The sequence below is a fragment of the Salvia miltiorrhiza genome, chromosome 2 (genome assembly GCF_028751815.1).
Source record: "Salvia miltiorrhiza cultivar Shanhuang (shh) chromosome 2, IMPLAD_Smil_shh, whole genome shotgun sequence".
Taxonomy (NCBI): Eukaryota; Viridiplantae; Streptophyta; class Magnoliopsida; order Lamiales; family Lamiaceae; genus Salvia; species Salvia miltiorrhiza.
The window spans coordinates 2,099,974-2,127,920 of NC_080388.1; the positions used below are offsets into that span (position 1 = coordinate 2,099,974).

Genomic DNA, 27,947 nt, shown 5'->3' on the forward strand with positions numbered 1-27,947 from the left:
TAATATCTTTGATAAAAATAAAATTTATTATACTAATATAATACTCCCTCCGTCCACGAAAGAACTTCCTATCTTTCCTTTTTTGGGACGTCCACAAAAGAACTCCCTACCTATTTTTGGACTATACCCCACCACTTATAATCCTCTTACTTTTCACTTTTCAGTTTTCACAACTCTCAATATTAATTATAACACATTTTCACCACTCCCAATACACTCAACTACCTTTTATTCACTTTCAATACACTCAACAATATTTTTTCTTAAAACCCGTGCCACTCCCTCCTAGGAAGTTCTTTCATGGACGGAGGGAGTATTATAAATTATATTTAACTATAATTTAAAAAAATTGAAATTAGTCCTCAAGGAGCATCCAAACTATGTGAACTCATATATGTAAATAACAAGGTGGGTCAAATTTAACCTCTCCTCATTCTCCAAGTAAAGATCCAAGTAAAAAAAAAAATTGTATACCCTAACTTTAGATTTATCAACCCTAATAATAAATTATTAAGTAATAAAAATAAAAATAAAATTAATTATGCATCCTAATTGAATGGAATAAACCCTATCTAAAGGAAAAAATGAAAATAAAACACCAATTGTGTGATACATCAAATCTCAAGTAAATTTCAAGTTCTTCTTAAACATTAAATAAAGTCATCGTTTTTTTTTTTTTTTTTTTTTTTCATCAAGAAAATAGATGATGTATGGCCCATATAGGTATGGACATATCGCATCAAGCGAAAAGTGGACCATTATAGGAATAACTAATTTATTAGTTATTGGATTTTGGGTTTTAGTGACTTCATGTGACTTTATGTCACCAACGGCCGAGAGAGAGAATCCTAAACTGTCGGTGGTAAAATTAATCTTCGCTTTATATCTATTCACGTTTACACACTTGTAGTAATGAATGGCTACTGCATTTGATATTTACTATGTTTCATATGTCTCAACAGAATTTAATCTTCTGCAATCATCTATATTGAGTCAATTATGTGTGAGTTCATTTAATGAGAAAAAAATTAATAAGTAAGTAATTTCAAGGGTTAAGTATCAAATATGTCCCTAACATAGAGGCATTTATCACGTCTAACACCCTATGGTCGAGATCGGTTTAATTAAACCTCCGAAGTCCTTAATTTCGTGTAATTAGCCCCTCCGACTTAATGGTCGTTTAACACCGTTAGGGCAGAGGGTTTAATTGCACCAAATTAAGAATTTCAGGGGTTTAGTTGAACCCAAGTCGAGTATATAGTGCTATACGTGATATGAGTATTTTCTCGTCGACCGCGGCGGCGGCGAACTTCTTCCTCGAAAAAGTCATCCCGGCCTTGGGCACCAGTGTCCCTGTCCATGTGTCGCATCGCAGCATCACCATCTGATCGATGATGTATATTTTTCGGCCAATTGAGACCAGTAAAAAATGCAAGAAGAGAGAGAAAACAAGGACGTTGTGGTAGAGGGTGTGGTGGCGGAGGTGGAGGAGCTGGAAGGCAGGGGAGTTGAGAAGGTGGGCCCAGCGGCAACAGATGGAAGGGAGAGAAGAGAGGGTGGAGTAAGGGACACTAAAGAGACATTCTAGGACAACGTCATCGGGGAGGCTCAAAATGGTGGTGTCGGCGCCGCCGATAATGGTGGTGGAAAGGGCGGAGGGGTGGTGGGGCTGATGGGGGTTGGGGAAGCAGGATTTCATCAGCTATGAGAAGTGTCGAGAGGTGCACGAGTCAGAGCTCATTGTTGCTTCATCGATGCTACGGCGCCGCCGACGGTGGCAGTGGAGACGTGTTTCCGGCGAGCTTGGCAAAGAAGAAGGCGTGGGTCTCACTACCAATGAAATTAAAAAAAAAAAATAGTTAACGGTGTTAAACGACTGTTAAGTCGGAGAGGCTAATTGCACGAAATTAAGGACTTCAGGGGTTTAGTTGAACCGACCTTGATCATAGGGTGCTAGACGTGATAAGGGTCTCTATGTTAGGGGCGTATTTGATACTTAACCCTAATTTTGATATAAATTTTAAAGTTAGCGTGTAAAATGAGAATTTATTAAAATCTTAATAATTTATATGCAATTGATTTATTATTGAATGAAATTAGTAACTTTTCAATAAGAACTTCAAATGAGAAAATATTTACGTTATCAAAAATTCTATGAAAATCTTCCATGTATATATCCATGCTTTTAATTTTTTTTAAAGGTAAGCAAATGAGATTATGTTTTTTTGTGAAAACTAATGTAGGGAAAAGACTTACTTTTTTTTTCTTATCATTTCGAAGGACAAAATTTTAAAAATATTCACCTTTTACAAAATATATAAATTTTAAAAATATTCACCTTTTTTCCTTTTATATCGAGCATTAATATATTTTGCACTGATGCTCGACTACTAATACTCGACTATCCCACTTGCAATAGTCGAGTATGTCGAACATTAATACATTTTCTAAAAATGCTCGACCACTAATGCTTGCTTGCTCGTCTCGTAATACTCAAACATGATGAGTATTGGTGTATTTACTACTAATGCTTGACCCACTGAGGTTGAGCATGCCGAGCATTAATATACTTACAATAAATACACTAATGTTCGATATACTCGACTCACAATGGTCGAATATTAATGCATTTACAACACATGCTCAATTTGCATTGGTCGAGTAAAATTCACGAATTAAATAAAGACAACTTTGTTATTTCAATATCAAAATAAATAATTTTTATAATTTTTTTTATGGGCATCTTTTATTTATTTTTCTTTAAAATTGGTAAAATCAACCATTAAACCTTTTTTTGTAACGAGAATGAATAATAAGGTGCAAGACAAAAGGATTACTGTACACCTAGGACCATCATTTGGTGAATGCTGTATTTTTCGATTCGACAAATTAATATATATATATATATATATATATATATATATATATATTATTTTTTTTGAGGGAGACACATAATATTGAAAATTATTAATACGACAACGTGCAATCTATAAAAGAGATTGTGCATCCAATCAAATCTATCTATATATATAAAAGTAGAATAAGCTCTATCCTACGTGGCGTAATAGAATCACTCTATTCTAATTTTCCTCAATTCTCATTCATTCTTATTTTTTCTAAATTTTTAATCAACAAATTTCTATATATCTAATTTCGAACCTATCAACAAATTTCTATATCTAATTTCTTATGCATTAATTATATCCCAATCATATATATTTAATTTCGGCCTCATGCAGCCACGTTTGAGCTCTTATTTTATTTACTTCAACCTATCATCTTTATCTCTTTCTCTTGATTTTAATTAGGGTTAATAGCCGAAAAATACACGAACTTTCGCGAAATTTGCATATTGCACATGACCTTCAAAAATAGCCCCAGAATACACCACCTTTTAATTTAGTTGCAAATTGCACCCGCGTTGACTACCACCTTGATCGGTGGTGACGTGGCTGTCGGATTTTGTTGACGTGGACGGTTTTCCGATGTAGGAATACGACGTCGTTTTGTTGTTACATTACAACACCTAAAACGACGTCGTTTTGCCAAATATTTTAAATAAAAAGAAAAAAGAAAAAAGAAAAAGCTTCACGTTGACGTTGTTCTGCCAAGTCTCCTTCACCGCTCACCTTCTTCTTCACCTCGCAGCCCCCGCCGCAGCCTCCGCCGGGTGGTCCTACTCGAACTTGGGGCTGAAGATTATTGTTGATTGATGAGTGATTTGGGGCTGAAAAAGAAAAAAATTGTTGTTGAAGGTGATTGTTGATTGTTGAGTGATTTGGGGCAAGAAGCCGTTGTTGTAGCCGGAGTGTGGAGAGAAGGGGGGGCTTCGGGTTGGGCTCGGCGCCGGCGGCCTTCCTGCTATGCGGTCGCCGGGAATCGACGAGCAGGAGGCTGCGATTTGGGGATCTAGGGTATTGGCGGCGGAGGTGGTGGTGCCCTCGTTTTGTCATTCCCAAGCACCGCAGCCACTGGTGCCCTATTCTTATCTCTCCAGAGGCGCAGTGCTGTGTAGTCGTGGGTGGAGGGGGAGACGGCGAAACCTAGATCTGGAAGGGTGGAGGTGGAGGCTCCATATCTGTAAGAGGCGTTCCTCCCGTCGCGGTTGATGTCGGAGAGGCGTTGCTCGCCTGAGAAGTAGGGGACGGCTCCAGATCTGGAAGGTGGAGGTGGCGGTTGAGTGGAGGTGGGGGATGAACGGCGCTGCTCCGTCGCGGTTGATATCGGAGAGTTGTTCCCGTCGCGGTTGATGTCGGAGAGGCCTCGCCGGAGAAGCAGGGGGCAGCTCCAGATCTGGAAAGATGGAGGTGGCAGTTGAGTGGAGGAGGGAGGCGGCAGGGAGAATGTTTTTTTTTTTTAGTAAATTCTTCAAAATATCAAAACGACGTCGTTTTGCCCACGTGGCTTGCCAGCGTGTAAAAAAAGCCATGAATAATGCCATGTAATGTTAAATATTGTCCACGTCATCGCCGGTCAAACTTAAGAGCTGCTGGAACTTTCACCGTGTGCAATTTACGACTAAATTAAAAGGTGGTGTATTCTGGGACTATTTTTGAAGGTCATGTGCAATATGCAAATTTCGTGAAAGTTCGTGTGTTTTTCGGCTATTAACCCTTTTAATTATTATCACTCCATTCTAATTTTCTTCAATTCTCATCCATTCTTATTTATTTATATATTTCTAATCATCAATTTTACATTATAGCAAAATAAATCATATCCTACGTAACGTCGTATAATCACTTCATTCTAATTTTCAAGCTCCATACAAGATGATGCTCAAAATTCAGATGTGGTATTTCAAACTCCAAAGAATATGATTTTTAAAATTTTGACGTTCAAATGTCGTATGTGGTGTTTAGAGCTTCATATTATTATCTGGTCTTATTAGGTCCATATGTGATGATACTCAGATGATATATGTTTAATTAAATTATTTCTTATCCATCAAATTTAAAGAATTTGAACAAACTTAATACACCCTCCGTCCCCCAAACATCTTCCTAAGAGAGGATGACACGTGTTTTAATAAAAGTTAGTTATGCATTTGATAAGTAAAGAATGAGTCCCACAAAAAGTGAAATTGTAAGAGTGATAGTTAGTGAAAGTGGAGAACGAGTCCCACAAAAAGTGAAATTGTAAGAATAATAATTAGTGAAATTATTTTAAAAAATAGGTTAGGAAGATGTTTTGGGGACGAACCAAAAAAAAAAAAAAAAAAAAAAAAAAGGAAAATGTTTGAGGGACGGAGAGAGTAAATATTATCGTTATACGATTAACAGTAAATGCGACACATCAATCGTACATCATATCATACTTCAAATTTACATATTTCTTTCTTCTAAAATATTCAATCCCACATCAACTTTTTATAAACTTCATCAAATGAATATTTATATAAAGATGTTTTTCTATTATCACAACCTACATTTAATTGGCGAAAGTGATTAAGATTAATATTATTTCAAATATTGTATTACTAATTTAATTTGATCATATCAAATTAATTAAAGAAATAATTTATATATAAACTATTTCATATGTTATAGTAATAAAATTAATTATAAATGATGACATAAAATAATTCCTGTCGAATTTCGACGGGTTAGACGCTAGTTGTAATATCCTAATATTCTTATCTTCTTCCCTCATATCACGGAATCATGCTAGATATATTTAAATTTCACAAAAAATTCTATGAAATCGGTTTTACAGTGAAACTGGTTTCACAATGACACTACTTCAACATACAAATAACACTTTATAATTTTAAAGTGTCATTTGTATATTGAAGTAGTGTCATTGTGAAGCTGATTTCACCATGAAACCGACTTTACAGGATACCACCTTTTTAAATTTTGATCTATTAATATCATACACATTAATATCAATGATGTCTAACTCAAGTGGCAAAATTGAGACACTCAAATACTTTCCTTTGTAAGAAGTCTTGGGTTCAATCCCATAGAAGGTAAACTTGTGTTTGAATAAATCTCATACCAACTAAACCAGTTAAGAAGTATTGTAATAAAGTTTGTGGAAGTGCAATCAAAACATTTGGTATTATTATGCCCCACGAGATACTGTTTTATGGTAGTTAAATATAAATACTTACGGTTAAAGAAAAGTTTTATTGTTGTCTCCCATCTGCTAAGCACAAAAAACAAACAAATAAATAAAGTCGCAACTTTTCTTTTTCGAACAAATAAAGTCCCGACTTTGTTAGTTTATCATACATAAAGTATTCGCATGATAAAATTAACGTTTTCATTTACTTTACAAAAAGTTACAAATGGCGTGGGACAGTTGAATCCGTTAATCAAGGGAGAAAATAAACACGAAAATGAATTTGGAAACGAAATAGCTTTTTTTTCCCTCTCAAATTAGAGGGATTAGGTAAAAATATTTGAAGTGAATGTTGAAAATGAAATTATTTCACCTTCAATTGTAACCAAATTGACGTTTATTTATAGTTGATATAGGGAACATTTATTTTGTCATTCCATCGTATTTTATTTTTCACAAAAATAACCCGACTTAAAATAATTACAAAAAAAATACTCATCTTTACCCAAAAATCTTATTTGTGTTCCGCGCCTAAAATTTAAAGCGTATGGTTTGAAGCAATCTTATTTGTGTTCCACGGCTAAAATTTAAAGCGTAGGGCATGCCAATAAAGAGTTTAAATTCTTATTTGGGTGGTTTGCAAATATAGATAAACTTTTTTTACTTGTAAAACTAGATTAATTATTTTAAATTTTAATATTTAGCATCTATAAGTCACATTTGGAGTCATATTTGAACCCAAATGTAGCCCAAAATAGCCTGACCCACATACACCAAAATTTAAAATAATTGACTTTTTGTTCAGAAAAAAAAAATCTATTTTTATAAATCGCTTTAAAATAGCAGCCTAAAAAAATTTAAACTCTTGCCAATAAATATCAATTTTTGTCATATCAACCCTACTTCATGTTTCATTCTTTTATCTACATTAAATCGATTTTTTATCCTCTCAATAAAAAATCCAAATAGTTGTCACGATAAAAATCTGGATTAAAATACATGACACAATCAGAATTACTAACGTGCCATTAAAATATGAGTTTTAATCCAAATTTTGAGCCTTCCGACAATCATACACAAGTTCATCCTTTCGTAAATTTTCGCAAAGTAAAATCAAGAGAAGCATGGAGAAGAAACAGCTAGCATTACATATATAATGCATTTCACAAAGTGAACAATTAAGCAACTAGGTTCTAAATGACGAATTACACTGCTTAAAGAGGGCTATACCTAAACAACAGGAGAACGGCAATCAACAATACTAGGGTTTTGCTCATCATCGGGTCGATACGTCTACCGATATCTACAGAGGTAGCACATGATATAACCTGGCATAAATTCGAGTATAAAGTATATGAAGGATTTACAGTATATGCACAAAGTTGGTGGAAATTACGTCGACCAAATGAAGCTCAAGAACACTTTATCGACTGCCAGAAACTAGTAAACCTGATGTTTTGAGTCGCAATAGCCTACTCCCACTGTTCGTCTGCGCGCACTTCATTTCATTTCTTTATCTGAGGGTCTGGATAGGAGAAGAATAAGTCAGCCAAAACTATTCAAGGGGCGTAACGCGTAGGAGAATTTAAACAGAACACATCATTTAGGTGTTGCAGGGAGTGCAGTTGAATATGACGGTGAAGTTTCAATTTCAACTAAAACAAATATGTGCAGAACTGACCCGTGTATCAAATGAGGTCATTACTATTGCCTCTAATTAACTAGCTAAATTAACAACGTTATCTTTTCCACCATAAAAAAACTTTTCTTTTTCAATTTGAGTTGAGTAGTAGATTTATCACTTCTCTTTCACAATCACAAGTTTATCAAAACGGTCCAATGATTGTTATGCCATTTCCAAATTTCTATTATGGAACATGTATATATGTAGCATGTCCATGGTTCTACATCCTCCTACTAAAATTCTTCAATACAAATGCAACAACCTTATTACTTTGAAAAATTAGACATTGGTTTAAACTATATGAAAAAGAGGAAGCCGAGACAATAAGAATGGGAGTTGTACCATTCACAAATTTACATTCCGGTCATGCAAGTGTGATGACACCTTTAAAATTATAAATGCACGTACCTTACTGTTGGTCCTAACACTCCAAGAATCACTTTTCACCCCATATGTCGGTTCACTACCATAGGATTGTGGAGGGACATAATTCTTCAGCAGGGGCACCCTATCTGGTAGATACTCATCATCACTTTCATAGTATTTCTCAGAATGTGGACCTAAAGCTTTGAGTACCGTTGCCAAAAACATGCTTAATCCCTGCATGCAAAAATCATTACTGAATAAGAAAGGCTAACAAAGATCAAGTGGAACAGGATGTTGCCCATATAGTAATAATTGAAAATTATACAAAAGACCTGACTTGGAAGGCATATCACTATAACCTCTGTTTATCTTTAGATTTATATTTTGAAGATTTCATTTTTATCTTCAAAGTAAATACACACACACACACACATTTAGAGAGAGAGAGAGAGAGAGAGAGAGAGAGAGAAGAAGGATGGGAGACTGTGCAGGTGAAGAAAGAAGTAGACCTGTACAACCACCACTGATAAGCCAACCCATTTGCAGATGTCAAAATTGTCCTTGACAAAGTCCTTCAGCCGATCAAGATTTCCAGTTGCATCTGATGGGAAGTCCTGATAAACATTCAAGTCAAAATTAAAATATTTCTAATATTCATGCAGTATCTTTCTGTATTAAAAGAAGCATTATTAGTGCAAACTACCTCTTGCCAGTCGTGATTTAAGAATACATCTGCAGTAACTGCAGCTTCCAGCACAAAAATCATGAAGACAAAAGCCATGTACTATGCTGGTTAAGGTCAACATAGAAATTTGATACATGCACTTTGCTAAGTGATTTGCTAAAGTATGTGAGCAGCAGAGAGGTACACGGAGTACTAAACCTTCGTAACACCAACTATAACCACTTCATAACACATCAATGCAAAGTCGACTATTAACAAAGCATGAGTTCCCAGACCTAAACGAAGATATAATGCTTCATGGGAGAAGGCGGACATATATAACTGAAGTAACTAGTGTGAAAATCAGCATAAACAAGAATCACAAATGAGAGATCTTATTCCGTGTTTATAATTGAAAGTACAAGACCCTTTACTCAATTCTTCAACCGAACCATCAATTTATGAAAAATAGTTCATCAGATTTAGCATCAGGATCACAGATACTGCATTATACAAAGGGTTAATTTTCCCAAGGAGTAGAGAACCAAACAATTTCAATGAACCAAAAGCAACTTTCTCGCATCTGATCAACGTAAGCATAGGAAATCTAATTGTGTGCATGTTCTAACGACCCTCAACATAATTATCCAAATACAACTCATCCTTGAGAAGAAAAGGTAAAATTGCTTTGCATATAAACAAGAACTCAAATGCACCACAGAGATGTCATGTCAACATCATACAACATAATTCCAATCCGAGAAAAACATCCAAAGCCCTCAAACTTTCTGCTTCAAGAAAGATTGGAAGGAACTGATTATATTCCACGCATGATCATAATTAATTGCCGAAAATGTCAATGAAGTAAGATATATCAAACAGCCCGAATTTAACATTTTAGTCGAACAAAGAAACAGACAAAGCCACATGAAAGGATACAATGTACAAGCAACAACCATTGGCAGTCTCCGCAGCAATGTGACCAGAGCACGTGATCACGCACAAACTAGCACCAAGGCCCAGAATAGTGTATATAAACCTGCATTTCAGCTCCCAATTAAGCAAAAACTCAACAAACAGCCAATTACTTCAAACATCCGCAGCAAAAACACATAGATCCAACAATTGAATCTGAATTTCAGCGGCTGCAATTACCATAATCCATCTGCACGGTATCGAGATCCACGAAATTATATACTTACCACGGAACGGGAACGTTAATGGATTCGTCGGTGCGGAGCCAGACTCTAAACATCCAGAGCGAGTAGATGATCATGGCGATTCCAACCATTCCGAGGAGCGAATTGACCAGCTTGAGCAGAGATTGAACGCAGCTGCGCGCCATTCGACCCATTTTTTGTTTTTGTTTTTTAAAATCGTCAAATAAATTGTTGGAATCACCTCAGCTCCCGAAGAATTGATCCGCGAATGGAAAAATTGGGGATCGGGAGCCGCGGCGGAAGTGGGAAACCCTAACTTGGAGAAAATCGAAGTCAGGGTTAGCTAGCGTAGAATAGATGGATAGGAAGGAAGAAACAGAGGTCTAAATATCCAATACCAAATGCTCCAATTTCCAAGAATAGTGTTGCGATTTTGTTGGTATTGGCGAATTTCACGGTCGTCCACTTCTATTTCACGGAAATACTATATGATAAGGATTTGTAAAAGCCAAACATTGTCACAGATGTTGCTGTGGTGTAGTGGTTATCACGTTTGTCTTACACACAAAAGGTCCCCAGTTCGAGCCTGGGCAGCAACAATTATTTTTCTTTTTAAGTGTTGCTAATTTTTCTTTTAACTTTTTTTTGAAGAAAAGTAATAAAAGTAGTACTCCCTCCGTCCCACTGTAAGTGAGACCTTTTTTTTGGGCACGAGAATTAAGAAATGTGTATTTTGTGTGTAGGTGAAAAAGTGAAAAAGGTGTTTAAAGGGAAAAACTTTTACCCAAAAAGGAAAGAGTCTCACTTACAGTGGGACGCCCAAAATAGAAAGAGTCTCAGATACAGTGGGACGGAGGGAGTATTAGTGTATTGTTTATTTGTTGAGTAGAGAAAGTGTCACGACTTGTAAGAAAAAATGATTTTTTTTCTTTTTAAGTGTTGCTAATTTTTCTTTTAACTTTTTTTTTAAAAGAAAAGTAATAAAAGTAGTATTAGTGTATTGTTTATTTGTTGAGTAGAGAAAGGGTCACGACTTGTAAGAAAAAATGATTTATTTGTTAAGGAAATAATTACTGAAAATGGTAGGATACAAATTGGTGGACGGACCAAAATAGAAATTAAGACACGAATTGGTGGATGGAGAGAGTACTACGTAGGGATGGTTTAAAGTAAAGTAATTTTTTTAGTGCTATAAGTTTAACATTTAAGTAACAAATATTTCAAGAAAAAAAAAAGTAATAGATACACCACTTATTTGCTCCAACTTGCACTTAGACGGAGAACTTATGAATGTATGTTATTGTGTAATATAGTCGAGACCTATTATGCTCGATTCTTCAATTTTAATTTTTCTTCCAAGTTTTTTTTTTAAGAAAAGTATTAAAATATGTAAGGTTAAGTAACAAATCTTTTTAAGAAGAAAAAAAAAAGTAACAAATACACCACTTATTTGCTCCATTTTACACTTAGATGGAGAACTTATGAACGTACGTTATCGTGTAATATAGTCGTGGCATACTATGCCCCTTATCCAAATTGAAAAAAATATTGAAACTTTGGAGGCTCGCCTATTTCCAAACTTTCTAATTTTGTCTTCCTCAATTTGAAAGCTTCGGACATCCGATCTAGGCAAACCCACTAGTGTTCGTTGGTTTTTTTTTTCTCTAAATAATAAGTATTATGTCAACTTCTGCTAGATTGATTAGCATTTCATTGTTGATTTTTTCATATTTTCTCTACTATAATGTTCCTAGGATTTTTTTTTTTGTTCCCTTTTAATTTTTACAAAATATACGTCGATTAAGAGATAATCCAGTGTGTAGATGCTCTCTTACCTATCTTATGAATCATGTTTCTGATTTTAACAACTTGTTTTTTTTCCATTGAGATCTACAGCCCTATTGCTCCATCGAACCAGGTTTCTGGCATATCACCATAGGATCTCTGTGCGCATTTCACTGCAAGGAAACATAGGATATTTGTGCAAACGAGGTAGCAAATCTTATTATGTCGTCTAATTTTGCGATCTCATCATTGTGTGATGAATTTTGTTATTCAAGATGCGATGATTTTGCGATCTTGTTATGTCCCATTTTCATCAATTAACTTCACTTTGCACACTGATCTCGTGATGGTAAACATCAATTGATATTGTGTGTGCACTGTGATAACAAGGTGTTGTTGTGTAATTTTCATTGTTATTCAAGATGTGATGCGTGTTGCAGGCAATAATGCGTGTGCATTGTGTGCACTGTGATCATGTATTATGATTTGTGATACTATGAATTGTCTTTGTTGTTTTTGGTGACTATTGTATTTATGCGAATGATTGTGTGTGTGCCTTGTTGTTCTGTTCTTGAAAGGTTATATCATCTTCATATGTAGCCACGGAACACTACTTAATAAAGAATAGGAATATATGCTGCTTCATCAAAGCCGTACATACGCCTACATGTATTTGATATTAGAGGAGTTCCGAACCAACTTACTTTTCAGCTTGTTGTCGTAGTTAACAACATAGCTAAGATTAAAAAACGGAAAAGAAAACGAGGTCTAGATGTTGAGCCATATGGGATGCTATATCGGATCCCTGATTAGGTTAAACACTTGAGTAGGATGATAAAGTTTAGTGACGTAGATTGCGTCGTAAACCTACGCATGGATCGCAATACCTTTGGTTGTCTCTGTCAGTTATTAAGACACTTGGAGGGTCTAAGTGATGGTAGATATGTCAGTGTAGAGGAACAAGTTGCTATGTTTTTGTCAATCCTAACAACAACAAAAAAGACAAAACAAAACAGTGTAGTAAGATTTAATTTCTGAAGGTCGGGGCAGACCATATCACATTACGTTCACATTGTTTCAAGAGCCATTTTAAACTTACATGTGATTCTACTAGTTAAACCCCAGCCTGTAACCGATGAATGCACTGACTCGAGGTGGAGATGGTTCAAGGTATACATCATAATTTTATTTATTTGTGGGATGATACCAACTTAGACACTTGTGGCTGATTGGTATCATCCGATGACCAAATGATGTAGTCATTATCCAATGAATTTGTTGAACCCATTCGGGTTTTGTCCTAAAACTATCTTGTTTGAGCTTCTTGAACCCATTTGAGTTTTGTCCTAAAACTATCTTGTTCCAAACTTCTTGAACCCATTCGGATTATGACTTAAAGCAATTTTGTTTCGAGCCTCTTGAACCCATTCGGGTTATGGCTTAAAGTAATCTGTTCCTTGTAGTGCTAGCCGCTAAACAGGTGTGTGTATCCTTATTCTTGTTGAGCATGCTTGATTTTCATTCGTGGTCTTTGAGAAGTTGTCGCTCTGCAAAATTTATACTTGGCACAGAGTTTAAATTTGTTATTTCCATAAAATAGGATGTACGGGTTCGCCCACTCTAATAATATGTGAGTTATTCATGCGAACATATTATAGAATTAGGAGAGCAAATAAAAATATCGTAACGTTGTCTGGTCATGCAGGACTGTCATAATACGATCATTTAGGATTTTAGCGCAATACTTTCATAAAATAGTAAATCATTTTAGAATCACTTGGAAATTTATGGGGACCTTTTGGACACCTCGAATTGCACATGTAAAAAGTTTTGGAATTTTAATGACATCCGAACTTAATCTATAGCCTCAAACCGTAGGTCTAGAGCATGTGCATTTTTTTATAGCTTTGCGTTGTGAATTTGTAAAATTTACTAAATATAGCAAAATGCCTTTAATCGATTTGAGATTTTACGGAAGCGTTTCAGACACGGTATATATGAACATAGTAAAATTTAGTGGTCACCAAACCCCCGACACCGAGTGAAGAGATCACATTGAATTATTGTATGGAAACTTTTCAGATTTTGCACAATTTTGTAGTTCGATACTGATTAACAAAATTTATTCCAATTGCACATGCAATTTATAAAATATTTTGTAGACAATATCGCAGAAATTATATGCCAAGATGTTAATGGTTCTTGGACATGAGCCACATAGATTTAACGAGAAATAAATATTGAGGCTAAAAAATACTCTACTATTTTCGCTTTCATGTTCGTCTGACTTTCTCCACAAACATGCATGTTTCCTGATGCTTGATTTTGTATTTCTTGTTTATATGTGTTACAGAAATTCTTAAGCAAAGATTACTAAAATATGAATGCCCTTAAAAGGCGGGGATTGAATATCATATTATATAAAAATAAAGTAAGAATTTGACCAAAATATTTCAGTTATTTCGTTGCCACCTGCTAAACCAATTACGTAAAACAAAACTGACATCAACTTTTGATTCTTTAAATATGTTATCTCAAGAAACAATTTAAGATTAACAAGACAGACAAGCATACAGAATTGGGGCAGCAAAACTCTTATTATTGATTCGTATCAGCCAAATGTTTAATGATAAAGCATAGTACGAACCGAGAGTGATATACATTTGTTCAATGTGATATTATGTATATTGCTTGAGGACTCTGAATAGTAACATCCTTACCAATGTTTTCAATCTATATGTAAACATATAAGTAGATTTCAAAGTTACAAAAGCATTTCACAACTGTGACTACTATTGGCAATAAGTTAGAACTATAACATTTTATTTAAAATTATTGCCGATAAGGTTAATTATAATTTTGGAGATAAACATGAGAGACGAGCGAAAGAATTGAGAGCAGAGAGCCAGAAGAAAAAGGTATTTTGTGAAATTGGGAAACATGTGAACAAACTTGTTCTTCATTTCGCGGAAATTACCCATACTAGGCCAACAATATTTTGCTTAAAATATTAGTATGTTTTGTATATACAGAAGAAATCTATCAGAAGAAAATTGCTATATAAGTACGCATATCTATTACTCCATCCGTTCACGATATCGTTCTACTTTTGCCATTTTGATCCGTCCACAATATCATTTTCACTTTCATTTATGACAGTAGGGTCCATATAACACTTTATTTCCCTCCTCACATTTATAGTGGGAACCAAACTCCACTCACACCATTACCCACTATTATCAAATACTATTCACCATTTTCTTAAAATTCGTGTCGTCCACAATGTGAAATCGATATCGTGGACGAATAGAGTATATAAACATGATGAGAATATGATTAGCACGTCTTAGGGTAAAAACCAAGTAATTAATTATTATCCATCACTATGATTTTTCCAAACATGGAATATTCTTAGTTCAATCTACGTCAACAGTATTCCAAAATAATGATTCCCCGGTTCCCTTTTTTTCATACCCGACGGCTTTTCATGAACTTACGGAGAGTTTCAACTTTAAAATAATCAAGCATGCGTACATTGGCACTAACTAAATGGATAGCCTCTCAAAATTAGTGAATAATTAGTCTAGCATTCAAAGAAATAAGCTCGACAGTAGCAAACTGAAATTATCGCAAAGAACAAATAGATACAGATTTTACCATTGTTATAGTAAGATAGGCCATCCGCTAAAACTCCGAACAATAAAATCAAAACGTCTAGCTCGAGTTCAGAATTTCCACAGACCGCGCCAGTTGTTGTGCCTAAAAATAAAGCAAGAATTTACATAGTTCGATCGTAAAGATCTACATCCATGGAGGATCGGCCGAGAGAATTCACTATTTGTGGTTGGGGTTTACAATTATAGAGTTGTCTGTGTGAATAATGAATATATGGCATATTTATAGGCTAAAATATTAAGAATTCTAATAGGAATATGACTCATTTTATACTTATAATAAAGCTATAATTCTTCATATCTGCAGAGCTGCCAACAACGTTGTTTTTGTTAGATTTTTCTTAATCTTCTGGTCTTTAAGGGATGCATATTTTTGTCCTCGTCACCCATTAATTTTAGCGCTATGGTATTTCAGCATGTGAAAGCTCATGCTCAGTCCGATAGAAAAGGCACGACTCTCGAATATCCAGGTTTGATTTTTTGTATCATTCCGCATCAAATTAATGTCAATATTCCTTTTGATCAATATGGGTCTGCTGCTGAAAAATTGGTGATAAGCCCCAAACTTTTCAATGAGTCTTTGCATATCCGGGATGTTTATGCAAATACTATAAAAGATTGCATGATCGGTGCTAAGAGAAAGGTTACTGAGAATGTTGGTATCAAGGAAGCCATGGGAAAAGTTTGGGCCTTAAGGATACTTCGCATACTGGAGAATCGACGTGAGATGAATACGGCCATTATGGCACACTGTCTCAAACGACGGGCAGTCTTGGATTCTCTCATTTAAGACTTACAGCATTCTGCTACAACCGGGTCTGGTGCAGCTGTTGGTATAAATTATGGGCATAACAATGATGCAAGTGTTGATGATGATGATCCTGATGGTGATGAGGATGTGATGTCTGAATCCCCCTCCACTTGAGACTTTGCCATTTATTGAGACAAAAAGAGGAAGTTGGAGTTGGAGTTATCGTCTTTGCTGTTGATTGATCTTTTTGGTGGTTAATGTTTTTATGAGCTTATATGTCTTAGTTCTTTGATGGTGATGTATCTGACTAAACGCATGTACCTATGTTGTTGTTACATTTGTTGTTACTTTCCGCTGCTTACTTTGATATTTGGCTATCATCAATGGAGAGTTTGTCATATTGAAGGGGAGTCGTCTTGCTATTTTTGACTCATTTATTTTGAGTATTATATTGCTGGTTATTCATGTGTTAAGCAATATTGGGTAGGGGTGGAGCAAAATACCGAAAAATCGGTATACCGCACTTACCGTACCGAGAAAATACCGAAAATATCGAAATTTCGGTATACCGAAAATTTCGGTACGGTATTGTGCCGTACCGAAAATTTTCGGTACGGCAACGGTATCAATTTTCCTCATACCGCGGTATACCGATATATGCCGATACCGCGGTATATGCCGAAAAACCGGTATATACCGTTGTTTCGGTATATACCGTGCTACGGTATATACCGTTGTTCCGGTATATACCGAAAAAACTCGTATACCGTCATAATAAATTATATATATATTTAATTAGTGCTAAATTATTAAAAAGTTTTTTTTTCATAATTACTAAAAAATTAATGACAACTTATAAAATATATATTTACTAATAATTAAAAACATGTAAATAAATTGAATAAATATAAAATAAATTGCATCTATGTTATTTAACTAAAGGACTTTGAAAAGTATACAAGTATATTACATAACTATACAATTATGAGCTACATATATATCTATATTTATATGTGTACATACTATAATTCTAATTCTAGAATAACTATATCTCTAGAATAAGTTACATTCATGTTATATAAAAAAATAACTAACAGATAATAATAAGTCATAAGTAAAATTTGAAAAGTAAATATATTGAGTAAATATAAAACTCAAACAATAATTACAAGATTTACCAGGTTATTGATGAAACTAGAATATCAATATATAGTCAATTATAATATATAACTATATAAGTGTGAGCAATATAGTTATATTATATATGTAGACTATAATTTTAGAACAAGTTAATTCTACGGATGTAAAGTAAACAAATCGAATTGAAGCGAATATTATTGGATTCGATTCACATTCGTAAAAATAATTGCATATTCCAATGGTTACTCGAATATCTTTCAAATTTTATTTGCTATTCATATTCGATTCGTACATTGATTCGCGAATATTCGAATCGAATCAAATATCCGTTTCAATTTTTTACAAGTATATTTTAAACAATATAAATCGAAATACTTCCTACTATTTCATTTGACTTCTTACTATTTAATTCAAAATATGAAATACTTTCGTATGAATTGAATTTGAAATCAATGTTTTTAATACTTTGATTAATAATATTTTTAATTTAAGTAAATATTAATTTTTTGTTTATTTTACTTTATATCTATTTTATTCTTTATTTTTAAATACTGAATCGAGCATTATGATTTTCGAATCATATTTGATAACTAATCAAATCAAACAAAATATTCATATTTGTATTCGAGTTAATCACAAAATTTCGTATTCGAATATCAAAAATTTGAATTTAATACCAAACTAAACCAAAAATATTTGATTCATTTAATTAAGGGAAAAAATATAATTATGTTATTTTTCTAATATAAATAAAAGCAATTAATATCAAACAATGAAATACTTACTATATTTTCATTAAATTATTATTCAATACTCATTAAATCCTCGAATATAAATAAAAACAATATAATGCATTATTTAACAATATATCTCATAAAAAGATAATTAATAATATAACTATTTATTAAGTATTAGATACATAATATATATAATTTCATTGTTATCTAAGTTGATAATTTAACTTAATTATAGTGTACTAAAATATTTTAAAAGTTATAGGGTTACGTATATATTATGTTATATATAATAAAAAAAATATATACGTATTATATTATATATATATATATATTAATATTAATATACCAATAATTTCGATATACCGTATGGTATGGTATACCGACTTTCGGTATGGTATACCGCATTATCGGTACGACAACGGTATGAAAATTGTCATACCGAAATTTTCGGTATGCCGATCTTCGGTATATCGAAAAGTACGGTACGGAAACGGTATGAAAATTCTCATACCGCAATTTACGGTATGGCATACGGTATGACGAAAAATTTTCAGCATACCATACCGATCCACCCCTAATATTGGGTTTTGTCTACATAAATGACAAATGGGGAGATTGTTAGATTATTAATACTCTATATTATTTATTTGTCATTCTATAGACTTGTAACAACGACAACTAGTGCATGAGGAGTTCCGCACTTTGTCAGATTTTATCTACTTATGGATAAGTGACGAGCCCAAGTTTTGTGCTCCTTTTTTTTGTTGTGTCTAGGTCTAGATTGAGTCCTTTGTGTGTGTGTTTTGCGTATTTTTGTGTCTGGGATGACACTTGTTTGGACAAGGCCTCGTGGAGTCATAATGGGCAAGATAGAGCAAATCTGATAACATCTGGAAAAGCACCTCAACGATCAAGTCTAGCGAAGCCTGCAGGTTGGATGCAATCAAAAGATCGAGTCACATATGCTAATCTGTTGGGCACGATGTTGACCAAGTAGGTAGTACCGCTAAGAGAATGAGTTCTATCAAGTCCTGGGCATTTGGAGCAGATTTTGGGAGAGAGTGTGGTCACTATTTTTATAGCAACAAAAAGTGCAACTAACACAGTGTAATTGTAGCAAATAAACAGTAACCGAGTATCGTATCCACATGGACTGAAACAACAAAATAACTTTATTTATTTCCTAAACAAACTATCACAATAGACAGGCAAACAGAAAAAATGAGAGTATTAAATTAAAACTAAAATTCCAAACAAAAGCAAAGACAACACAGATAAATAATCAGATGATAAAAACAAGGGCAAATTGCATGAAAATACCCCACTTTATACCAAAATCTAGTTTTTTGACAATCTTTTCAATTGTAGCAAAAATTTGAACTACCTTTCAATTTGTTGCAATTGACTTCCGGAGTAATTTTCCGGCCAACTTAGTGCTGATGTGGATTCCCGTAAAGTTGATGTGGCACGCCTCGCCGGCTAATCAAACGACAAATTGCATGAAAATACCCCACTTTATACCAAAATCTGGTTTTTTGACTATCTTTTCAATTGTAGCAAAAATTTGAACTACCTTTCAATTTGTTGCAATTGACTTCCGGAGTAATTTTTCGGCCAACTTAATGCTGATGTGGATTCCCGTAAAGTTGATGTGGCATGCCTCACCGGCTAATCAAACGACAACGTCTCTAATTACCTTAAAAGATGTCGTTTTCCACGATTTTAAGCAAATTACAATTTCTAGTTTTATATATTTGTCAATTAGGGCTTCAAATCTCCTCATTTCTTCTCCCATATTTTCTCATCTCAGTTGAAATTCTTGTTCCATAAATTTTCTAAAGAAAAAAGAAAACATATGAATTAAATAAAAGTATATTTTAAAGAGTACAAGATACTTGATGTGGGTGTTTTTGTACATGATGAGAAGTAGCGTCTCTCCAGATTAGTCACACTATTTGAAGCCTGCAAGATGCACGGCTCTGGTTCTTCGCATCTGCAGAATTTTGGAGGTAAGGGGAAATTGTATGAGCTCAGTCGCCCGTTTGAGAAGAAGAATCCATCAGTTCAAATATTTTTGCTGCAAATGAGAATTTATGGAACAAGAATTTCAACTGAGATGAGAAAATTTGGGAGAAGAAATGAGGACATTTGAAGCCCTAATCGACAAATATATAAAACTAGAAATTGTAATTTGCTTAAAATCGTGGAAAACGACATCGTTTAAGGTAATTAGAGACGTTGTCGTTTGATTAGCCGGCGAGGCGTGCCACATCAACTTTACGGGAATCCACATCAGCATTAAGTTGGCCGAAAAATTACTCTAGAAGTCAATTGCAACAAATTGAAAGGTAGTTCAAATTTTTGCTACAATTAAAAAGATTGTCAAAAAACCAAATTTTGGTATAAAGTGGGGTATTTTCATGCAATTTGTCGTCCGGCGAGGCATGCCACATCAACTTTACGGGAATCCACATCAGCATTTAGTTGGCCGGAAAATTACTCCGGAAGTCAATTGCAACAAATTGAAAGGTAGTTCAAATTTTTGCTACAATTGAAAAGATTATCAAAAAACCAAATTTTGGTATAAAGTAAGGTATTTTCATGCAATTTGCCCTAAAAACAACTAATCATAGGGTAGTAATTTCATTAACTAAATCCACATAATAAATATATTAATCCTATTAACCAATTTAATTCAGTTATGATGAGAGATCACTTAATTAATCAATTACTCTCGCTAGAGCAGCAACGATCGTAGATTAGTAAATTCTCTATCTCTGCTAGGTTTCAAGAAAATCTACTAACTCTCAAAAGCTCCTAGGAATAGCTCCCTATGATCCACCTATCTCCGCTAGGTCTCAAGGTTAAGATCATATCATACATTCCTGAATCCGCTAAACAGTTATCTCCGCTAGGTCTCAACCGGATAGCTACACATGCAAACTATTGATCAGATAATTCACACAAATTCAAGCACCAGGAATTATGAATCATAAACTAGAAGGTAAATAGGTACTAACAAATAAATCACATGAATTTAATTAACTATTTACAAACCCTAGAATTAGATAAAGAACTTAGCTAGACATAGTAAAAGAAAACATAAACATAATTAAAAAAAAACGCAATTGTAAGAACTGAATTGTATAAAACTCTGAATAAAACTGTTGAACAATCTTGAATCTTCAACCCTTGCAGAAATCTGATCCAAGCTCTAAAAACTGGAAAGCAATAAAAATCTAAAACTATGAAATTGAAAAACTAAAGCTGGGAACCCTAGATAGGTCAAAGAAGACCTATATAAAGTATCAGGATAAAAAAAACAGAGTTTGAAACCAAGAAGAACTTTAAAAATCGGAAAACCAGCAAAACCTCTCAACTCGGCGGTCAAACTCGGCAGTCGCAGAGTTGACTGTCGTTTTTGTGCTGAAAAACCACCGAATTCGGCGCCCGCCAATTCTGAAACTCGTAGTGCAAAATTGAAACAGAGAATTCGATGACCAACTAGGCGGTCACCGTTTAGGTCGCCGAATTTGTTCTTCAAAACCACCAAATTCGGCTACCAACTCCAGTGGGTCGCCGAATTTGGACTGTTGCACGCGACGTTTTTGTTTCGGCCATATCTTCCTCATCCGAATTCGGATTTACAATTCGTTTGCACTCACGAACTCCACTCGAGACGAACTACAACTTTTATTTCATACCATATTTCCAAATTCGATCTCAAGATTCCTGTAAATTCCTTCAAAGTTTGAGCAAAAATAATGTTTCACAAGATAAAGCAATAGAAGCACAAAACAACTATCAAACACTCAATTTTCTATAAAATTAACATCATATGAACATTAAAAACCATGGAAACATGAGTGTTGTCAGAGTGTTGCACTAAGGATATCTGTCGCTGACCAAGAGGATCCAGTGCACGAAGATAAGGCGCAGGAATATTCATTTTCTCATGCGCGGAGTGGATAGGGATGAGCTTCACGATATGCACGGATCAAGGGTGGAGATATCTGAGGAAGAATCCTCAACCTTGAAGACTCTGTCTAGGTCAGCCTGGACACTCCAACTAGAGTTGGACTCTTTCGAAACCCTAGCTGCGTGTTGGTCTTCGGCCCACGCCTAGATTCTTATAAATACATGTTCCCATTTCATTTTAGGTGTGGTTAGACGGAGGTGTGCAAACTAGAGGAGTAAGGCGAGTACCAAAAATAATCTTTATTTTTCTGCATTTTAGTAGTTAAAGTACCGTTTGGGCAAGACATTTAGTTTATGCTTTATGTTGGCAGCGTAGCATCCTGCCTTATTGTCCACTAATAGTAAGTTTACTTTATTTTATTTTCATGTCTTATTTATCTTTTTTTTCGCAATTTACTTTATGTCTAGCTAAGCTTATAGATCTTAGCAAAGCATAGATGATGTGGATATGAACTTATAAACTCGTGAGGTCTAATTGTGTGCTTAAGTAATTGCATGTTGTGTTCCTGAAGTGCTGGGCATTATAACCAAGTGTCTAAATCGACTTGATTAGTTAACAGGCCATTAATTAATTCAGTAGACTTAGATCACCAATAAATCAAGATTATAGGGTGTGTATGATCGATGTGCGTCTTAAGAGTATTTGCGAGCACGAGAGGTTGAAGTAGACCACGGTCTACCTAAGTTCAATATCGGGTCTATCTAGAGCTAAATGTTTCTCGGTTTAATTGCATGCTCTGATGTGTCCTATTGCATGGTTAGGTTGAGATGGTTTAATGGTATAGGGCGTCCCTTACCTTGAACACACTTAATGATAGATTTTCTTAGACAATGAAAGCGCACATGACAAGTGAGAATGGAGGCACAATATTTTAATGAACATCTTGAACAAGTAGCGAGCGTAAGAGATTATCCATAGATTTGACGTCTTGACCAGATTGCCTTTTATTACTGATTTTTTTGTTTAGTGTTTTCAGTTTATTTTCGTTATTTCAAGTTAAGTTGAGTTTAGTCCCGAGAGATGTCTCGTGACCAGGATGATAGTCCACCCCACCATTTTCTTATTGTTGTATGTGACAAAAGACAAGTTGCACCAACTCCCTAAGGGATCGACCCTTGTTTCCACTAGGCACTACGTCTGTCTTTGGCAATGTTATAAATTTATCTGTATGTTGGTTGAAATGACAACTTCGCTTAAAATCCGAAGTACAACCGTCATCAATAAGCATAGAGGAATTGTTATAAAAGTATAATTCTCGTGGGGATATACTTCTAAAGCTTTTGATGACCCACAAATTCAACCTTAAACTTGCAAAAGATTCATTTTATTAAAGGATAAACATCAAGTTTGATTATCAAGATTATCATGGACGAGTTTTTCTTGAAGTATGAGTCTAAGATGTTTCATCCATAAAATGCGAAGACATGTTTGAATAGGGGTTCAACAATTTTTTTTTTCTATTACTACTGCATTGGTTTCATGAGTTTTAAGATCATACACTGCTTGTGCGTGTGATCTGCATCTTTGCTTTTCCGTGTTGGCTTGCGTTAGTTGGTTATGTTATTTTCTTATTGTTTTGAAGTATCGAGTTGTAAATGATTAAGTGGTGTTCATCGATGTTCACACCTAAAAGGTTAGTTGTCGTCTAACTTTCAATATTTCACCATTGTTGAGGTAATTTTGGGAAGTTATAGAGGCTTAAAAAGATCGAATCTTTTTGTGAGTCCTACTGTAACTTAACTTCACATAGTGGAATGTTTTCCCTGGGCTAGGCCCCTCAGACGTAGATGTTCTATCACCGTACTGGGTTATCATTATTGGTGTTTTGTTTGTTACAGTACTTGTTACATTCTATGTTACAATATCTCGCTAAGTACTGATGTTGTCTGTTGCAAGAATATATATGTGTATTTGGACGGGTAGCGATTTTACATAGGCATAAAGAGATCTCTTTAGTTATTCTTTCTTGACTTTCTCGTTGATATTCTGAATGTCAATGGTCTGGTTAGGAGGTATATCAGTTGTATGCATTTTCGCCGCTGTTGGTTGCCATAGCCATTGTGTGTGAGTGACATATCGAAAGAAAAAAAGGTAAAAAAATAACTCTTTTCTTAAAATCAAGTAAATAACACTTTTCATTCAATATATTAATGTGTTTGGCTACCTCCGCCTCTGCTCTAACATCACATCACACACATTCACTTCTCTGCAGCCGAAAATGTCGTTCAAGAGGTACGTCGAGATTGGGAGGGTGGCCCTCGTCAACTACGGAAAAGACTATGGCAAACTTGTCGTCATCGTTGATGTTATCGACCAGAGCAGGGCTCTTGTTGACTCACCTGACATGGTAAGAAGCCAGATGAATTTCAAGAAGCTTTCTCTTACAGACATCAAAATTGACATCAAGAGAGTGCCGAAGAAGAAGACTCGTGTTGCTGCTATGGAGGCTGCTGATGTTAAGGGAAAATGGGAAAGCAACTCTTGGGGCAGAAAGTTGATTGTTCAGAAGAGAAGGGCTGCCCTCAATGATTTTGACCGGTTTAAGCTTATGTTGGCGAAGATCAAGAAAGCGGGAGTTGTCCGACAAGAGCTTGCGAAGCTTAAGAAAGAGACTACTGCATGAGTAGTATAGATTTTGGTTTTTGGTGTAGGATTTTGAAACTTGTATTTGTTTCTTTTGCAACCCTTATATTTCATATTTTCTTGGTTTGAGTAATCATTATTTTCACATTAAAAAAAAAACACTTTTCATTCGTAAATGAGAGTTTACTTAAATATAAATAAGACTTTTCTTTAGAGCGAATAACTCTTTTTGACAAGATAACATAAGATTTTGTCATAGCAAATAAATTATTGGTTGCCATCTTCATAAACAAATACAAATAAATTGCTTAATCAAAGAACAAGAATCAATAATAAATCAATTTCAAATTCTGAATCATTTTTATTCTCTTATTCTCTAATTAGATCAGAGCAATTACTTATTTTTCTGCATGTAATGTCGTAGTTTATTTTTGTCCTTTCTTCAATTATAGACTAGAGAGAAAACGGAACCTATATATATATATATATATATATATATATATATATATATATATGTATACACACACACACACAATGTCTCACATCTATATCTATACTACATACAAGTATTATTTAAAATGATCAAAATCTATTTTAGTTTATCACCGCTGATTATTTATGTAGATAATTACAAATTATTTGTTTTGGATTAGTCATTGCAATTTCGTTTGTCCATTCCTGTTAATACGATATTCTGCTTATTATTTGTATTACAATTACACTTTGAGTGGATTTTGAAAATAGCCACTTTTATATAGTAAAAATAAATTTTACCCACTAATATAAAAACTTAAAAAAATACCCACATTTTCCATTTTACCCTTACATATAAAATTTTACAAATACCCACTGTTCACTGGTTGTGAATTCAACTTGAATTCAAGTGTTGGTTGTGAATTCGCGTGAATTCACAACCCACACTATTTAAAGTTGTGAATTCACAATCGATAAAACTTGAATTCACAACCAACATTTTTTCAAGTTGTAAATTCACAACCAATAAACTTGAATTCACAATCAACGCTATTTCAATTGTGAATTCACAACCAACGCCGATAATTCAGTTGTGAATTCATAAACTTGGTTGTGAATTCAAGAACATTTATACAAAATTGCGCGATTTTCATCAATTTCTTCGTTACTTATATTTTTTTCGATTAAACTCAAATTGAATTCAACTTTTCCTCAAATTTCTCTTCTAAATGGCATACTTTCTTAAAGTAATTGAATAAGAACAATCCTCAAAATCTAGAATCCCTAAATCATTCTCAATCCCCAAAATCTAGCCGAAGTGAGGCGGCGATGCAGATCCGGGGCGGCGCAGCGCTGAGGCGGCGGCGTGGTGAAGGACGGGGCTTGATGAAGAGGTGCTTCATCGAGACTCTGGTCGGAATCCCGCCGCCAGAGAAATAGCGGAGGCCGGGTGCCGCGAGGAGATCGAGAGGCGCGTTTCCCGGTAGCTGGATGAGGCGCCGTCCTTCAATGATAACTTCAGGAGGTTGAAGAGAGGGAGAAGGTCGTGGACGTCGATCGCGGAGAGAGATAGAGGTGCGCTGAAGAGAGGAAGATGAGAGAGAAGAGAGAGAGAGAGAGAGAGAGAGAGAGGAGAGAGCGTGCAGAGAGAGAGAAGAGAGAGAGAAAAAAATGAGAGAATGAGAGAAGGCTAGGGTTTGCCCATTTATATAGAAGGGTAATTTAGTCCTTTAACACAAAAGTGGGTATTTTTTTATGTTTTTATTTGAGTGGGTAAAATTTATTTTTATTATATAAAAGTGGGTACTCTTATATATCAACACTTACACTTTTATAGTTTCAATTTTTATTACTAATAATTTAGTGATTTGCGAGGCGGGCCTAATAAGAGATCAGCCAGATGATAAGAAGATAATTTTGGCATGTCCATTGTGGACCTTGTGGTGGAGACAACACTCGGTGGTGAAGGGAAATGAAATAAATGTTGTTTAGGAAAAGAGAGAGAAGAAGAAGGGTAGTCAATAAGAATCATACTCCCTTCTATTAAAATTATAGATCGTTTAAGTGTTTTTCATTAGTTTTAAATTGTAGGTCGTTTTGGCATAATATACCCAAATTAACCTCATTTATTTAAGGTGCATTTATTGAATATTAGAGGATACAAGCTGATTCGTTTTGAATTATATTCCCTGTTTTCTTTGTTCATTGGTAGTATTTGACACTAATTAATTATCATTAATTAGGGTTAAATTAGGTAATTTTTTACTTATTAATATGTGTGTCAAAACTTAGGAAGACTTATATTTTGAATAGGAGGGAGTATTCATTTTTTCTTTTTTCTAATTGATGGAGTTGGCTTGAACGGGTCGGGTTGATCCTGTTGCCGCACCCAAGTGCATTTATTTTATAATTGGAGACATGTAAAATCAATAATGAAAGCTTTAATTTATAAGTGGAAACATGTCAAATCAATGATGAATACCTTACCAACATATTTTTAATCTAATGACCCTTAGTATCTATTAAAATTCTGACCAAATTATTTAGATTTTTTTTTAAAAAAATAGGTTTTTATTAATCTATAGAAAATATATGAAACTTCTATTTATTAGATCATATTCCACAATTTGAACTTTCTTCGAAATACATTTAATCATCCCATTTTTTGAATATTTTTTATTTTCGCTACTCACTATTTCCAACTCAAATAAAATTTATTTTTCATCCAAAAATAATAGAGTTAATGTCTGAAAATATCCATTTTACTATAGTAAAAATAAAAAATATCCAATAAAAAAAAACTTAAAAATTAGCTACTTTTTGTATAAAAATACATATATACCTCTGGCATCAAAATTGAATTCATCAGCTTGAAGTTCTTCTTCATCAATTCCCGTTAGATCTTTTGAAATTTGATATTTCTCTTCTCTATCTTTCTACTCTATTCTTTCTTTTATCTCTTCTCTCTCATCCTCGATCCTGGTGCGTAACTCTCATCATCTATTTCTTCTTCCCCTCTTTCTCTCTCTCTCTCTCTCTAGTAACTCCAATTTTTCTCTCTCTTCTCTCCCTCTCTCTTAATCAATCACAATCACTCTCTTCTCTTTCTTTCTCTTATCTCCCTCTCTTTTCATCAATCACCATAACTTTATTCTCTCTCTTCCTCTCTTCTCCCGCTCTCTCTTTGTCACTCTAATCTCTTTTCTCAACCATCTCTATTCATCAATCCCCATCACTCTCTTCTCTCCCTCTCTATTCATCATTCTATCATTATGTTATCTCTCTTCTCTCAAGTTCTCAATCATTATTCAGTATGAAATATTATTCTACACATATCTTGCGATTTAGAGCATTCGCATTGGGACCTCCTTGATAGCCTCCTTGA

The 27,947-nt window shown here is 34.4% G+C and overlaps 2 protein-coding genes and 1 non-coding gene across 4 annotated transcripts; 2 read left to right on the plus strand and 1 right to left on the minus strand.

Moving 5' to 3' along the window:
* Positions 1-7,193: 7,193 nt before the first annotated feature.
* LOC131012575 (tetraspanin-19-like) lies at positions 7,194-10,370 on the minus strand. 2 transcript variants are annotated; one of them, XM_057940558.1, is made up of 6 exons: positions 9,983-10,370; positions 9,720-9,819; positions 8,820-8,900; positions 8,626-8,730; positions 8,159-8,350; positions 7,194-7,591 (listed from the first exon to the last, which is right to left on the minus strand). In XM_057940558.1, exons 1-6 carry the CDS (start codon positions 10,132-10,134, stop codon positions 7,580-7,582), a joined length of 642 nt encoding a protein of 213 aa, XP_057796541.1. In that variant the 5' UTR covers positions 10,135-10,370; the 3' UTR covers positions 7,194-7,579. The 2 variants fall into 2 exon arrangements, with proteins under 2 accessions (XP_057796541.1, XP_057796540.1); XM_057940557.1 differs by having other exon boundaries at positions 7,194-8,350; positions 9,983-10,359.
* Positions 10,371-10,466: 96 nt separating this feature from the next.
* TRNAV-UAC (transfer RNA valine (anticodon UAC)) lies at positions 10,467-10,539 on the plus strand. Its single transcript has one exon. It is a non-coding gene; the product is annotated as a tRNA-Val (tRNA).
* Positions 10,540-24,187: 13,648 nt separating this feature from the next.
* Positions 24,188-24,704, plus strand: LOC131012577 (60S ribosomal protein L14-2-like). The gene has a single exon (XM_057940559.1). It carries the CDS (start codon positions 24,225-24,227, stop codon positions 24,627-24,629), a length of 405 nt encoding a protein of 134 aa, XP_057796542.1. The 5' UTR covers positions 24,188-24,224; the 3' UTR covers positions 24,630-24,704.
* The last annotated feature ends 3,243 nt before the right edge of the window (positions 24,705-27,947 follow it).